Raw genomic sequence first — 13,893 nt, 5'->3', positions numbered from 1 at the left:
AAGCAGACTCCCTAAGGGGATTCTGATGCAGGACTCCATCCCAGGACCCCAGGATCACGACCTGAGCCAAAGGCAGCTACTCAACCTCTGAGCCACCCAGGCATCCCTACCATCAGTCTTAAGAAGCAGAGTTTTAGCACCATAATCCTCAAGAATATAAGAGCAGTTTAGGAGTTCAAGAATGATGTTAAATTAGGGAAAATATCAGAGGAAAGACTTGCTCAGAGAAGATAGACTCTTGTTCACGTAACTGTGGTCCATCTACCTGATTTGTAGCAGAGGTCCCAGAAAATATGCTGCCTGCAGCCTTACTTTTTACCTGTTCTCAGTCACCTTACACAGTACTTCCATTTAGCTCTTTTGAATTCTCAGCATTTCCTTACCACTCTAGTCTGGATCTTATTTCTGCTGAACTCCCCTGGATTAAAAATCTAGTGTTGGACTTGTCCTTGCTTTGAACTTTAACACTCATCTAGGGCTCTTGCTACATCCTAAGGGCAAAAAGTAGTATTAGGAATCATAAACCAATGTAGCTGTTTATGGGCCTGTCCCTCAAATCATGACAGCAAGACAGGTGGATAATAGCTATCCAATTCCAGGTTTCCAGGCTGAGTGCGGTTGCCCATAGCAGCACTTTACAAGCATCTCAGAAAGGCGGGCATGTGATTCCAGGCTTGGAAAAGCCTGTCCCAGACCTCTGCCACTACTGTATACTAAGAAATTATGTGATGCCACTAGATTTCTCAGCTTTATCCTGAAGATGTTTATTGTAAAGAAGTTCCAGGTTTGTAGGGAGATGGAACAAGTGCCATTTCTGGTCCTTCCTGATTATAGATCATCTCCTCTTATAGCCCAGGAGTCTGTAGCTCTGGGACACTTCAGCAATACTGACTCCTGAGCCACATGATCCATGGCTCAGAGTGACAGGGAGTGGCCAGCAATATCCTCCAATGACTATAGCAGGGAGAGGTATATATGGCTGCAGTAGCCCCCAACCTTCATTCACCTAACCAAGAATTAGACAAGAAACCTGCATTTTATCTTATTTTCCAGTTCCTCTACTCTCATTCTCCATGTATTGGTTTCCCTTTTCTACATTTATGCATGTGAATTGATAATATAGCTTGGAGTTCACAGTTTTGACTATGTCTATCATCTCTCCTTTGGAGGTTAGGGTTGTGGAGTCTCCTTTTTAAATTTTACTCATGGCAACCACAACGAAGAGTTCTTCTACTCAAACTTTTCCTAATGCTTCATGATATGCAATCTGCCTGGCTCGACTATACACATATCCCTCACTAACCCCTCACTAAGAGTAGGTCCGTTACACAGAACATTGCTGGAAAAGAAAGTGCCACAGAGGGAAGGACTTGTTTAAAGGAAACATAATTTTCTCCCATTACCAGGATGTGAGGAAAATTTAAAAAGAGGTGGCTGGGAAACAAAAGAAGACCTGTCACATTCAAATCTTGTAAACATGTTGATGACAGACACTAATAATAGTAACTAGAGAGAGAGTCTTTATCTGTGGAATGCTTTTAGCAGGATGTACCTTGTCCATCTACATTGCTTAATATAAATAAACTTGGAATTTATGGATTTATGGGGCATGGGTCATTGGGGAATATCACATAAGCTGTATAATTAATAGAGTATCACGGAAATGTTTTATAATTGGAGTGGCTCCTTTTGTGCATGTGATGTCCCAGACTTCTCCATGTTTCACCTGGATGGCCTGTATCCTTTAAATTGTTAATAAAAGTAATGGGTATGACTTCTGATTCCTGTGAGTCTTTAAAGTATAAATAGATAGGAACCTTTTCTGAGGAATAACCTAACAGGCCTCAGCAATCAAAACGTATTTGGAGGGACGCCTATGTGGCTCAGCGGTTGAGCTGTGTCTTTGGCTCAGGGTGTGATCCTGGAGTCCCAGGATCGAGTCCCTCATCAGGCTCTCTGCATGGAGCCTGCTTCTCCTCTTTCTTCCTATGTCTCTGCCTTTCTCTGTGTGTCTTTCATGAATAAATAAATAAAATCTTAAAAAAAAAAACACAAAAAAACATGTTTGGAAAATCTTTAGTATAACGTCTGGGAGTGGGGTGACCACTCAAATACTTAACTAAGAACTAACACTGATGGTGATAAAAGAGACAAAATAGCATGTAATTGTTATGTAGGAATATTACAACTAACAGAAAAGAAGCAGAAGGAAGAGAGTAAATGGAAAACAGAATAAACTCACAGATTGACTCATAGGTATTATCTGGGAATAAAAAAATATCTGAAGGAGACTGCCTATCAAGCTCCAAGATCTTCAGCAGATATGAAATCCAAACACTAAGATCACAGTAGTAGCTAAAACTGGATAGAGGAGAGGGAAGGGAGAGAGAAAGAGCAGTTACTAGATCATTTCAGTATTTGCTCATAGAAGGAAAACAGTGGATATTATCTAAAGAAAGTGAGGACTCAGACATTATATAATAATGAGAAAAGCAAATTAAAATTAAACTGAAATATCATGATTAACCTCTCGAATTGGAATATAGCACAAAGCTTGATAACAGCCTGCACGAATTCGAGTGTGTACATTGATGGTAGTAACATAAATTAGTATGACCTCTATGTACAATGATTTGGCAACATTTAATAATTAAAGAAAAAGATTAAGCTTCATTATATTTTCTTATATGAATATAGCTAAATGGCCTGGTGGATGAGGAAAAGTTCTTTACAGAATTCAGCTAATAACTTTGGAAGGAATGATATGATTAAAAATAACACCATTTTGCAAACTTCAACCAAAGCAATGGATAAAATTATTAAATAAAATGTTTTGTTTTTTTTTTAAATAAAATGTTGATGGTAAATATTATAATAAAGAATCATGTGGTCACCACCTGAACCCACTGATGAATCTCAGCATGAATAAAACAACCCGAAACAATGCATTGAAGTATAGAGAGGTGAAAGAAAATTGAGCCTAGGAATCCCATTAAAATACTTCAGCTAGGGCAGGCCAGATGGCTTGGTGGTTTAGCGCCGCCTTCAGCCCAGGGCATGATCCTGGAGACCTGGGATCAAGTCCCACGTCAGGCTTCCTGCATGGAGCCTGCTTCTCCCTCTGCCTGTGTCTCTGCCTCTCTCTCTCTCTCTCTCTCTCTGTGTCTCTCATGAATAAATAAATAAAATATTTTAAAAATTAATTAATTTATTTATTAACAAACAAATAAATAAAATACTTCAGCTAAAATAGTAACAATCACAAAACCAACAAAATTGATAAATGGGGAAAGTGTGGCAAAATGTTGATGATAAATGGAACTTTGTGATGGGGCTCATTACACATTATCTCTATTTTGTATATGTTTGTAACTTTGGATAATGAAAAAAAAGAAACAATAGAGCATACATACCAGTATTTTCAAACGGGACTCAACTTGTAATAATTTAATTTTGGATAGCAAAGTAAAAATAAATGGAAAATCACTGAAAATAATGGGACTGGAGTTTTCTGCAGGTATCTAAAAAAATAACAAGAGGTAACAGTTTTAATAATTCAAAGGAAAAAAAAACTTCATTCTTTTGCTTTATCACTTTAAATTGTTTCCCTCTATACTTTTTGGAATCTGTTTTTAAGAATTCCAATTACCGAGGAAAACTTTCTAAGAAAATGCATTTGTTTTCTGAGTGAAATATGTTTAAGTTTTCAGTGATCATCTAATTTAGCAATTCAGCATTATACAGAAGAAATTTTCAAATCTTGATTTATAAACAAGACACCTGCAAAGCTAATTAATGCATCCTCCTATAAAGTATGAAAATTTTCAGAAATAAAAATGTTAGTCTTACCAGGTTGTTATCCATAAACGGTCTTGTTTCTGCATAAAATTTCAACAAATAAGAGGGTTCATTTATGTTGAAAGTATTTTCTGGTAGTTGACAGTTAGCTGTGTTTACCTTAAAGAAAACATGACTTGTGAATTTTATTTTCTATTAATAAATGATTTAATCTATTATATATATGGCTATTATATAATTAGAACAGAGCTCTATAAACCCAATGCATTTGTCATTGATAAAATAGAGTCCTATAAAACTTGCAGTTTTTGATCTATAATTTATCCATTTTTCATAAATACCGTAAAAGATAACAGATGTTGGCAGTAGAGATTAGTAAACCAATTCTTAGGGCACAGGTTTACTGGAAACAATTTCTTTTTTCTTTTTTTTTTTTTTTTTAAGATTTTATTATTTTGGGCAGCCTGGGTGGCTTAGCGATTTAGCACGGCCTTCAGCCCAGGGCATGATCCTGGAGACCCAGGATAGAGTCCCACGTCAGGCTCTCTGCATGGAGCCTGCTTCTCCATCTGCCTGTGTCTCTTCCTGTCTCTCTCTCTCTCATGAATAAATAAATAAAATTTTAAAAATTTTTATTAATTTATTTGAGAGAGAGAGTGAGAGAGAAAACATAAGTGTAGGGGGAAGAGGCAGAGGGAGAAGCAGTTTCCCCACTGAGCAGGGAGCCTGATGCAGGGCTCAATCCCAAGACTCCAGGATCATGACCTGAGCAAAGGCAGACGCTTAACTAACTCAGCCACCCATGCTTAACCAACTGAGCCACCCAGGCACCCTCTGGAAACAATTTCTAGGTTTTGGGAATAAAAGCACTGTAAAAATCCAAGGTACTTTTGAAAAATTTAGCCCTTTCTCCATTAATTAATGAATATTAATTTAGCACACACTATTTGTCAGGTGTGGAACAAAACATAAGCTAAAAATTGTCCTTGCTGACACACAAGTTACTGTCTAGTAATAGTAGTTGGCAAAATCTTTCTTAAATCCAAATAGTAAATATTTGTGCTTCAGATAATACAGTCTCTGGCGCAACTATTCAACCCTGCCATTTTGAAACATAAAACAGCATTAGACAATATGTAAACAAGTGAGAGTGGATGTGTTCCAGTAAAAGGAACACATTTGTATTTAATAACAAAAACACAAGGCTGACCATGGGTATAGATTACCAACCCATGACCCAGAGTCTAATAGGTAAAAACAAGTAATCAGGCATGAAAGGTATTTTCTGATTGGAGAAGGACTTCAGGGGTTCAAGGCTTCCCAGAGGAAGCAATTACAGAAAATCAACAACCTAAATAAGCCTTTATCACATCAAATTAATCCAAAAGATACAAGGCAGGAAATAAAGAATCTAAGAATATAAATTAAGGAAATAAAGAACATGTACAGGTGAGAGAAGATCAACAAATAAAAAGGTTGGTTCTTTAAAAAAAAAAAAAAGGCAAAGAGGGCAGCCCTGGTGGCTTAGTGGTTTAGCACCTTCTTCAACCCAGGGTGTGATCCTGAAGACCTGGGATCCAGTCCCACATCAGGCTCCCTGCATGGGGCCTGCTTCTCCCTGTGCCTGTCTCTTTCTCTCTCTCTCTCTCTCTCTCTCTGTCTCTAATAGAATTTTTTTTTAAAAAATCTTAAAAAAAAAAAAGGCAAAGAACCATTATAAGGAATGAAAAATGGGATAAACCTACAAGTTTTGATGTATGCTTTTTCTTAATGAAAGAAGTACATTACAAAACATCTTCAGGGGCACCTCAGTGGCTCAGTGGTTGAGTGCCTGCCTTTGGCTCGGGTCATGATCCCGGGAGCCTGGGATCGAGTCCCACATTGGGCTCCCACAGGGAGCCTGGTTCTCCCTCTGCCTATGTCTCTCCCTCTCTCTCTCTGTGTCTCTCATGAATAAATAAATAAAATCTTAGAAAAAAAACCCTTCAGCTCTCATAAAATTTCTCACTTTTAAAATTTCCAATTGTTTTCTGCCAAACATTTTTCTTTCATACATTACTTTAAAAAAATGTCTGACTTCTCATGATTCTTTGTCTTCAACTGGCCATTCACAATAGCATAAGAAATGAAATGCTTAGGAATAAATTTAACCAAGGATGTGAAAGACCTGAACATAGAAAACAATAAAACTTCTTTTAAAAGGTTTATTTATTTATTTATTTATTTATTTATTTATTTATTTATAGAACATGTGTGTGTAGATGAGAAGAGGGACAGAGAGAATCTCAAGCAGACTCCCTGCTGAGTGTGGAGCCTGATGTAGGACTTGATCTCAAGATCCTGACATCATGACCTGAGCCAAAATTAAGAGTTGGACACTCAACCAGCTGAGCCACTCAGGCACCTTGAAAACTGTAAGACTTGGGGATCCCTGGGTGGCTCAGCAGTTTGGTGCCTGCCTTTGGCTCAGGCTGTGATCCTGGAGACTGGGGATCGAGTCCCATATCAGGCCTCCGGCATGGAGCCTGCTTCTCCCTCTGCCTGTGTCTCTGCCTCTCTCTCTGTCTTTCATGAATAAATAAATAAAATCTTAAAAAAAAAAAAAAACTGTAAGACCTTGGTGAAAGAAATTGAAGAAAATACAAATAAATGGAAAGATACCCTGTGTTCATAGATCAGAACTAGTATTATTAAAAATGTCCATAGCACCGCACCTATCTATAGCCTAAATGCAAGCCCTCTCCAAATTCCAAAGGCATTTTTCACAGATACAGGAAAAGCAATCCTAAAATTTGTATGGAATGACTAGACTCTGAATAACCAAAGCAATCCTGAGAAAGAAGAACAAAGCTGGAGGCCTCACAATTCCAGATTTACAACAATACTATAAAACTATAGTAATCAAAATGGTATGGTACTAGAATAAAAATAGACACATAGACCAATGGAACATAATCAAGAAACCAAAAATAAACCTTTACCCGATCAACTAACATTTGACAAAGAACCCAAGAATACTTAATGGGGAAAGGAAAGTCTCTTCACAAAATGTTGGGACAACTGGATGACCGTTTGCTTAAGAATGAAATTGAAACCATATCATATACCACTCAGAAAATTTAACTTGAGATGGATTAAAAACTTATACATAAGGACAGCCCGGTGGCACAGTGGTTTAGCACTGCCTGCAGCCCGGGGTGTGATCCTGGAGACCCAGGATCGAGTCCCACGTCGGGCTCCCTGCATGGAGCCTGCTTCTCCCTCTGCCTGTGTCTCTGCCTCTCTCTCTCTCAATCTGAATAAATAAATAAGAAATCTTAAAAAAAGAAACTTATACATAAGACCTAAAACTGTAAAATTAAAAGAAAACGGGGAAAACCTCCTTGACATTGGTCTTGGCAATGACTTTTTTCAATATGACAACCAAAGCAGAAGCAACAAAACAAAAGTAAGTAAGTTGGACTACTAAAAACTAAACTAAACTACAAAGTTTCTGCAGGCAAAAGAAACAATAATAAAATGAAAATGCAACCAATGAAATGGGAGAAAATATTTGCAAATCATATATTAGATAAGGAATTAATATCTAAAATATATAAAGAACACATGCCACTGAGCAAACAAAACAAAACAAAACCATCTGATTTAAAAATGGGCAGAGGAACTGAATAGATGTTTTTCCACAGAAGACGTATAGATAGCCAACAGGTACATGAAAAGATGCTTAACATCCTTGATCATCAAGGAAATGCAACCCAAAGCTACACAATGAGATATCCCCTTGTACTTATTAAAATCACTGTCATCAGAAAGACAAGAGGTACGTGTTGGCAAGGTTGTAAAGAAAAGGGAACCCTTTACACTGCAGGCAGGGATATTAATTAGTGCAGCCACTCTGGAAAACAGTGTGGATATTCCTCAAAACATTAAAAATAGAACCACCATATGATCCAGCAATCCCACTTCTGGGTATATTAAAAAAATATTCATCTGAATAAATATATTCATTTCAAAGGAAATAAAATCATTGTCTCAACAGGATATCTGCACCCCCATGTTTAATGTGGCATTTTTTACAAAATCTAAGACAGTAAAACAACTTCATTCATTTATCCTGGATGGATGAGTGGATGAAGAAGATGTATATATACATTAAATATTATTCAGCCATAAGAAAGAAGGAAATCCTGCCATTTGTGACAACATGGGGGGATCTGGAGGACATTATTTAAGTGAAATAAGTCAGAGAAAGAAATACAGGTATATATGAGCTGAACTCAGAAATAGAAAGTGGAAACAGAAAGTAGAATGGCAGTTGTCAGGGGGTAGAGGAAATGGGAAGATTTTGGTCAAAGGCTACAAACTTCCAGTTATAAAATGAATAAATATTTTAAATAAGTATATCAAAGCAATATGTTGTACACCTTGAACTCTCACAATGTTATATGTCAGTTATGTCTCAATAAAGCTAGGTAAAAAGAAATATACTACTTTAGAAATATTGGTGCATTAGTCCTTCTGAAAAACACTAACTTTTATACATAATATTTTCTCTTGTTGGGATTGATATTTTGTGATGAAATTTTTTTGATTGTCATATAGCAATTTATATTTATAAAATCATCTTATATTAGCTAATTATTTTTAATTGAACAATACCAATTTAATTCTGCTCTTTTATTTAAAGTATTCTGGCTCCTCCCTATCTCCCATAATCATTAGGTTTATTAGTAGCCTAACTTTAAGTTACTTCTAAATTACTGCCTTTAAATTACTTCTAAATTATGTTAATACTCTACTGAAAATGCTGAATCATTCTCATTTTTGAGTATTTGAGCATCTAATATATATATAATATGTAATATAGGCTATATAAACTATGTAATATTGTAAAATATGTAATATATAAAACATGTAATGTATGACTAGAGTCTAGCCAATAAGCAAAACAAGCAAAATTTTGAATTGCAAAGGACTGAATAAAACATTTTCTTTCTATTTTTGAAACAAAACAAAAGAAGACTCCATTTTGCAAAGACGTAAGGGACTTAATTGAGTAAAATGGTATATATATCTCTTCACTTTACCTTATGCACTTCTTTCATCATTCCTAGAAGAGCTTTAAGATTGCAGTGACTCTGATTGGTTTGAGTCCAGTGATGGAGTTGAGAGATGATGGCAGTTTTAAGCATCTGGACCAGTGTGTTGAGAGAAGATTCTTGCAAAGATGCCCAACACTGTTCTGAGGGGTATAAAATCACTAGGACAAACATGCATCCTCCAAAAAAATCCCATAGTTTCTACTGGTTTCTTTAATGTATGAAATAGATAATAGTTTCCATTTCTGATGGCAAAACTCATAAAATATCTTAGGATATCATCCTAGACATTTATTACTCACAGATGTGGAAAAAAAAAAAAAGTTTTTCCCTGATTAAGTATCATTGGAATTAAAGTTCAAATTTAGGGCAGTCCAGGTGGTTCAGCGGTTTTGTGCTTGCTGCCTTCAGCCCAGGGCCTGATCCTGGAGAACTGGGATCGAGTCCCACGTCAGGCTCCCTGCATGGAGCCTGCTTTTCCCTCTGCCTGTGTCTCTGCCTCTCTTGCTCTCTCTCTCTCTCTCTCTCTCTCTGTGTGTCTCTCATGAATAAATAAATAAAATCTTTAAAAATAAATAAATAAATAAATATTCAAATTTAGGATTCTTAGAAATTTGCTAATAGCTTATATTAATATTTGACTACTAGATTTCATGATTTTTGAACTGAAAATTCTAGAGAGCATCTAAAAATCTGAAAACACATAAGAATATATACACACACATACACACATATAATGTCACCAAGGACATTTTTGATCTGAAAAAATGCAATATTAGCTATGTTTTCAGACATTATGAACTGTTGGTATATATGGATATATTTTTTAATTAACTCAATAACAATATAATATTACTTATCTCCAACTTGGATTTTTGTATCTTAATTCTCAGAAAACAAACCTATCAAATGTTAAAATAGCTAATATAATTAAAATACTATGACCCAGATACAGGAAAGACAGATATATATCTTAGAGATTCCATAAAAGGACTCAAATAAATACACATGATACTTGAGTATATGATAAAGGTGGCACTGCATATTGATGGGAATGAGACATCATTGAATAAATGTGTAGGGACAACTGAAAATTGATTCAGAAAAATTTTAATCAAGATAAGCTCCATATGGATTAAGGGATCTTTTTTTAAAAGATTTATTTACTTGACAGAGAGAGAACACAAGCAGGGGTAGCATCAGGCAGAGGGAGAGGGAGAAGCAGGCTCCCCATGGAGCAGGAGGCACCAAAGCGGGGCTTGATCTCAGGACCCCAGAATCATGACCTGAGCCAAAGGCAGACACTTAATAAACTGAGCCACCCAGGCGCCCCATGGATCAAAGATTTGAACATAAAAATGAAATAAAAATTCTAGTACGAACAGGCTTCCTGGCTACCTCAGTCAGTAGAGCATGTTACTCTTGATCTCAGGGTCATGAGTTCAAGCCCCATGATGGGCATTGAGCCTTCTTTAAAAAGAAAAGGGGGATACCTGACTGGCTCAATTGGAAGAGCATGTGACTCTTGATTTTGGGGTTGTGAGTTCAAGCCCCATATCAGGTATATATTACCTAAATAAGTAAAACTTAAAAAAATTCTAATAGTAGTATGGGAATTTTTATTTTTTTAATTTCAGAGTAGACTTTTTGGAGTACGATCTAAACATAGAAACCATAAAAGAAAATGTTCATATACTAGACTTCATAAAAATGTTTTAAAGAAACAAACGTTTTTGTTGGTTTTGTTTTTTTAAAAAAAATATTTATTTATTTATTTGAGAGAGAGAGAGTGAGAGAGTGCATGCCAGCAGGGAGACAGGCAAAGGAAGAGGGAAAGAATCCCAATCAGACTCCCTGCTGAGCATGAAGCCTGGCACAGAGCTTGATCTCAGAACCCTAAGATCATGACCCAAACCAAAACCAAGAGTCAGACATTCAACTGACTGAGCCACCTTTGTACCCCTTCATAAAAATGTTTTAAGGTAATTGTGCATTCAAAAATACCACAAAGCGGGATCCCCAGATGGCTCAGTGGTTGAGCACCTGCCTTCAGCCCAGGGCATGATCCTGGAGACCGGAGATCAAGTCCCACATCGGGCTCCCTGCATGGAGCCTGCTTCTCCCTCTGCCTGCATCTCTGCCTCTCTCTCTCTCTCTCTCTCTCTCTCTCTCTCTCTCTCTCTGTGTCTCTCATGAATAAATAAATAAGATCTTAAAAAAAAAATACCACAAAGTAAGAAAAAAAAACAGAGAAAAAGGATTTATAGCTCATTTTTAAAAGATTTTCTTTATTTGAGACAGAGAGAACGAGCAAAGGGAGGGGCAGAAGGAAAAACAGATTCCCTGCTGTGCACTGAACCTGACACAGGGCTTGATCCCAGGATCCTGAGACCATGACCCAAACCAAAGGCAGACACTTAACTAACTGAGCCACCCAGGCACCCCAGATTTGTAACTCATATTATTGATAAAGAATTAATTGGCTTCATCGTTTAAAAGCTCCTAAATAAAAAAGAAAAACACTAACCACACATGGGAAAATGGGTTTATAAGGAAAAACTGATAGTTCCCAGAATATGATATACAATGGAATTGAGATACAGAAAGACCAGCACAATCTTATTCATAATGAGAAAATTAAAATTGATATTAAGAGATTCTTTTCTTAATGGCAAATACCAAAGTTTGATAATACTGTAGAAAAATGTGTGGGCTGATGCTGTCATATTTGTTGATGAAGTGTAAACTGGTACATCCTCTGTCAGGGCTATCATTTTGCATTGCATGCAATTTACTTAGACTACCACGTGAATGGTAACCACTTAAAGTTGTGTCATTTGCCAAAATTTCTCAAAATTTTAAATGCACATATAATTTGATCCAGTAATTGTGCTTTCTGGAATTTTCCTTGTCTGTGCAAATTTATACACATATAAAGAAATGCCTGTTAACACTATTATAATAGCAAAAATTTAGAGACAGCTACTTATACTATATCCTCCCGATAGAATACTAATAAGCCATTAAATAGAACCAGGCAGTTCCTATAATAGAACAAACATATCTTTATGATATACCACTGAGTGGGAAAAAACAAGGTATCAAAAAATGTGAATGGTGTGCTACCATTAAAAAAAGAAAATATATTTCTCTATTTTTTAATACATATCTTTCAAAGTTTACACACAAAAAACTATTTTCTATAACTGCTTTCTGGGAGAGGGACTGAGTGGCTTATATTTCACTGTATATACCCTTTGTACCTTTTTTTTTTTTTTTCCCTTTGTACCTTTTTAAGCTTTGGAGCTTGAACATTAGCTTAAAATTGTAAAAGGACATCCCATAATATTGAATAAAATAAGTAAGAACACAAAATTTAACATTTGCTTTTCATCACTGATTTGTTGGGGAGGAAAATTTTCCGCTATCCTTCAAGTTTCTTTTAGCTGGTCTAAGAATTGAATTGATATGAGACAGATTACAGAAAATCAAATTTAATTTTGTATGTGTGAGGGCTCTGTAAGTGTATGAGGCCCACAGGCAGTCTGGCAATTGAGGCTTATATGCCATGCAGAGTTAAGGAGAGGAGGGTAGGAGTCTGAGTCTTCAAAAAGAAGGAAGACACTTCACAGGAAGATGAAAAAGAGTAAATGTTTGGTAAACAAATGTTTACCAAAACATTTGGTAATTCTGGGCCATTCAGAAACAATGGATACATAGAGGAATTTTAACAGACTTTGCTAATCTCCTCCCTGTCTACCATACCTAGTTCATATTATATTATAGGTACCCTTGGTGATAGCTCCCTTCTTGGAGCAAGTCTTATATCTTAATTCTTTTAGGCAGTTAGAGGGAAAGTCAGAGTTTCTTCCTGAGCCTTCTGTTTCTTAAAAATAGTCTAGAAAAATCCACATGATAAAGAGACACATTTTGGAGTGGCAAATTTTGCTTCCCTGAAGGTGAAAATACTTCAAGTTTTAAAACAGGAACAAGAAGTTTTAAAGTGTGGATTTATCTTGACTGGATTCTCTATGGTCATTAAACCCTGATATCGGGATCCCTGGGTGGCGCAGCGGTTTGGCGTCTGCCTTTGACCCAGGGCGCGATCCTGGAGACCCGGGATCGAATCCCACATTGGGCTCCCGGTGCATGGAGCCTGCTTCTCCCTCTGCTTGTGTCTCTGTCTCTCTCTCTCTCTCTGTGACTATCATAAATGAAAAAAAAAAATGTTTAAACCCTGATATCAAAGCCATGTCCAAGTCTAAGAGTTACACATGCTTTGTGTAATAATAATGATTATAATAAGATTAGGTTAATCTTTTCAAACATTCACCTACCACATATCCAAACATATGTGTATTTTTAAATCCTCTATCCAAAATTTGCTCCAACTTTTACTTTAGTGATTCTTTATTAAGAGTACAGATAAAGTGATAAAAGTAATCAAACTTACTCAGGATCTGTGAAGATTGGTCTCTCATCTTACAAACAGCTTCTGCAAATGGAACCACCAGATCCATCCAGTTCCTAGAATCATGCATCACTGGACATTCTGGGAGCAGAAGGAAAACTAATAATGCTTCTCGGTGTAAAGAACAACATGGAAGAGCTCTGAGCAGATTATCCTTGAGACATGTAGTTATCTGCAGTTGAAAGGATCAGGAAGGCCCAGCATATATTAGATACAGACTATAGTGAAAACCAAGCTATGGGCCTAGGGGTTTTGTTCCACAGTTTTCCAATGGAATAATCATTAGTTTTTCTCAAACCTATTGTTCAAACTCCATCACTCCTTACATCCCAAATGCCCCTAAAGTATTATGTGAGAGCCATCCTCCCTATTTTATATTGGGGTACATGAAGGAAATAAAGTGAAATCATATGTGCAGGTACATACTGTGTGAATCATGGAGGTCACTCAATTAGATACTGACAGATGAAGGATCCATACCCAGATCTATCTGACTTAAAATCTAACATGGCAGAGATAATGCCA

At 36.5% G+C, this 13,893-nt stretch overlaps 1 protein-coding gene across 4 annotated transcripts in view; it reads right to left on the bottom strand.

Moving 5' to 3' along the window:
* Window positions 1-13,893, bottom strand: part of HERC6 (HECT and RLD domain containing E3 ubiquitin protein ligase family member 6) — a 126,311-nt gene that overhangs the window by 13,241 nt on the left and 99,177 nt on the right. For all 4 annotated transcript variants that reach the window (XM_041757889.1, XM_041757890.1, XM_041757888.1 and 1 more), the window contains 4 exons: window positions 13,351-13,540; window positions 8,886-9,040; window positions 3,850-3,957; window positions 3,414-3,521 (listed from right to left, as the gene is read on the bottom strand). In XM_041757889.1, the coding sequence (XP_041613823.1) occupies window positions 3,414-3,521; window positions 3,850-3,957; window positions 8,886-9,040; window positions 13,351-13,540 (561 nt within the window). The remainder of the gene's footprint in view (window positions 1-3,413; window positions 3,522-3,849; window positions 3,958-8,885; window positions 9,041-13,350; window positions 13,541-13,893) is intronic.

This window comes from Vulpes lagopus, chromosome 6 (genome assembly GCF_018345385.1).
Source record: "Vulpes lagopus strain Blue_001 chromosome 6, ASM1834538v1, whole genome shotgun sequence".
NCBI lineage: Eukaryota > Metazoa > Chordata > Mammalia > Carnivora > Canidae > Vulpes > Vulpes lagopus.
This window is presented reverse-complemented; position numbering and strand designations above follow the sequence as displayed.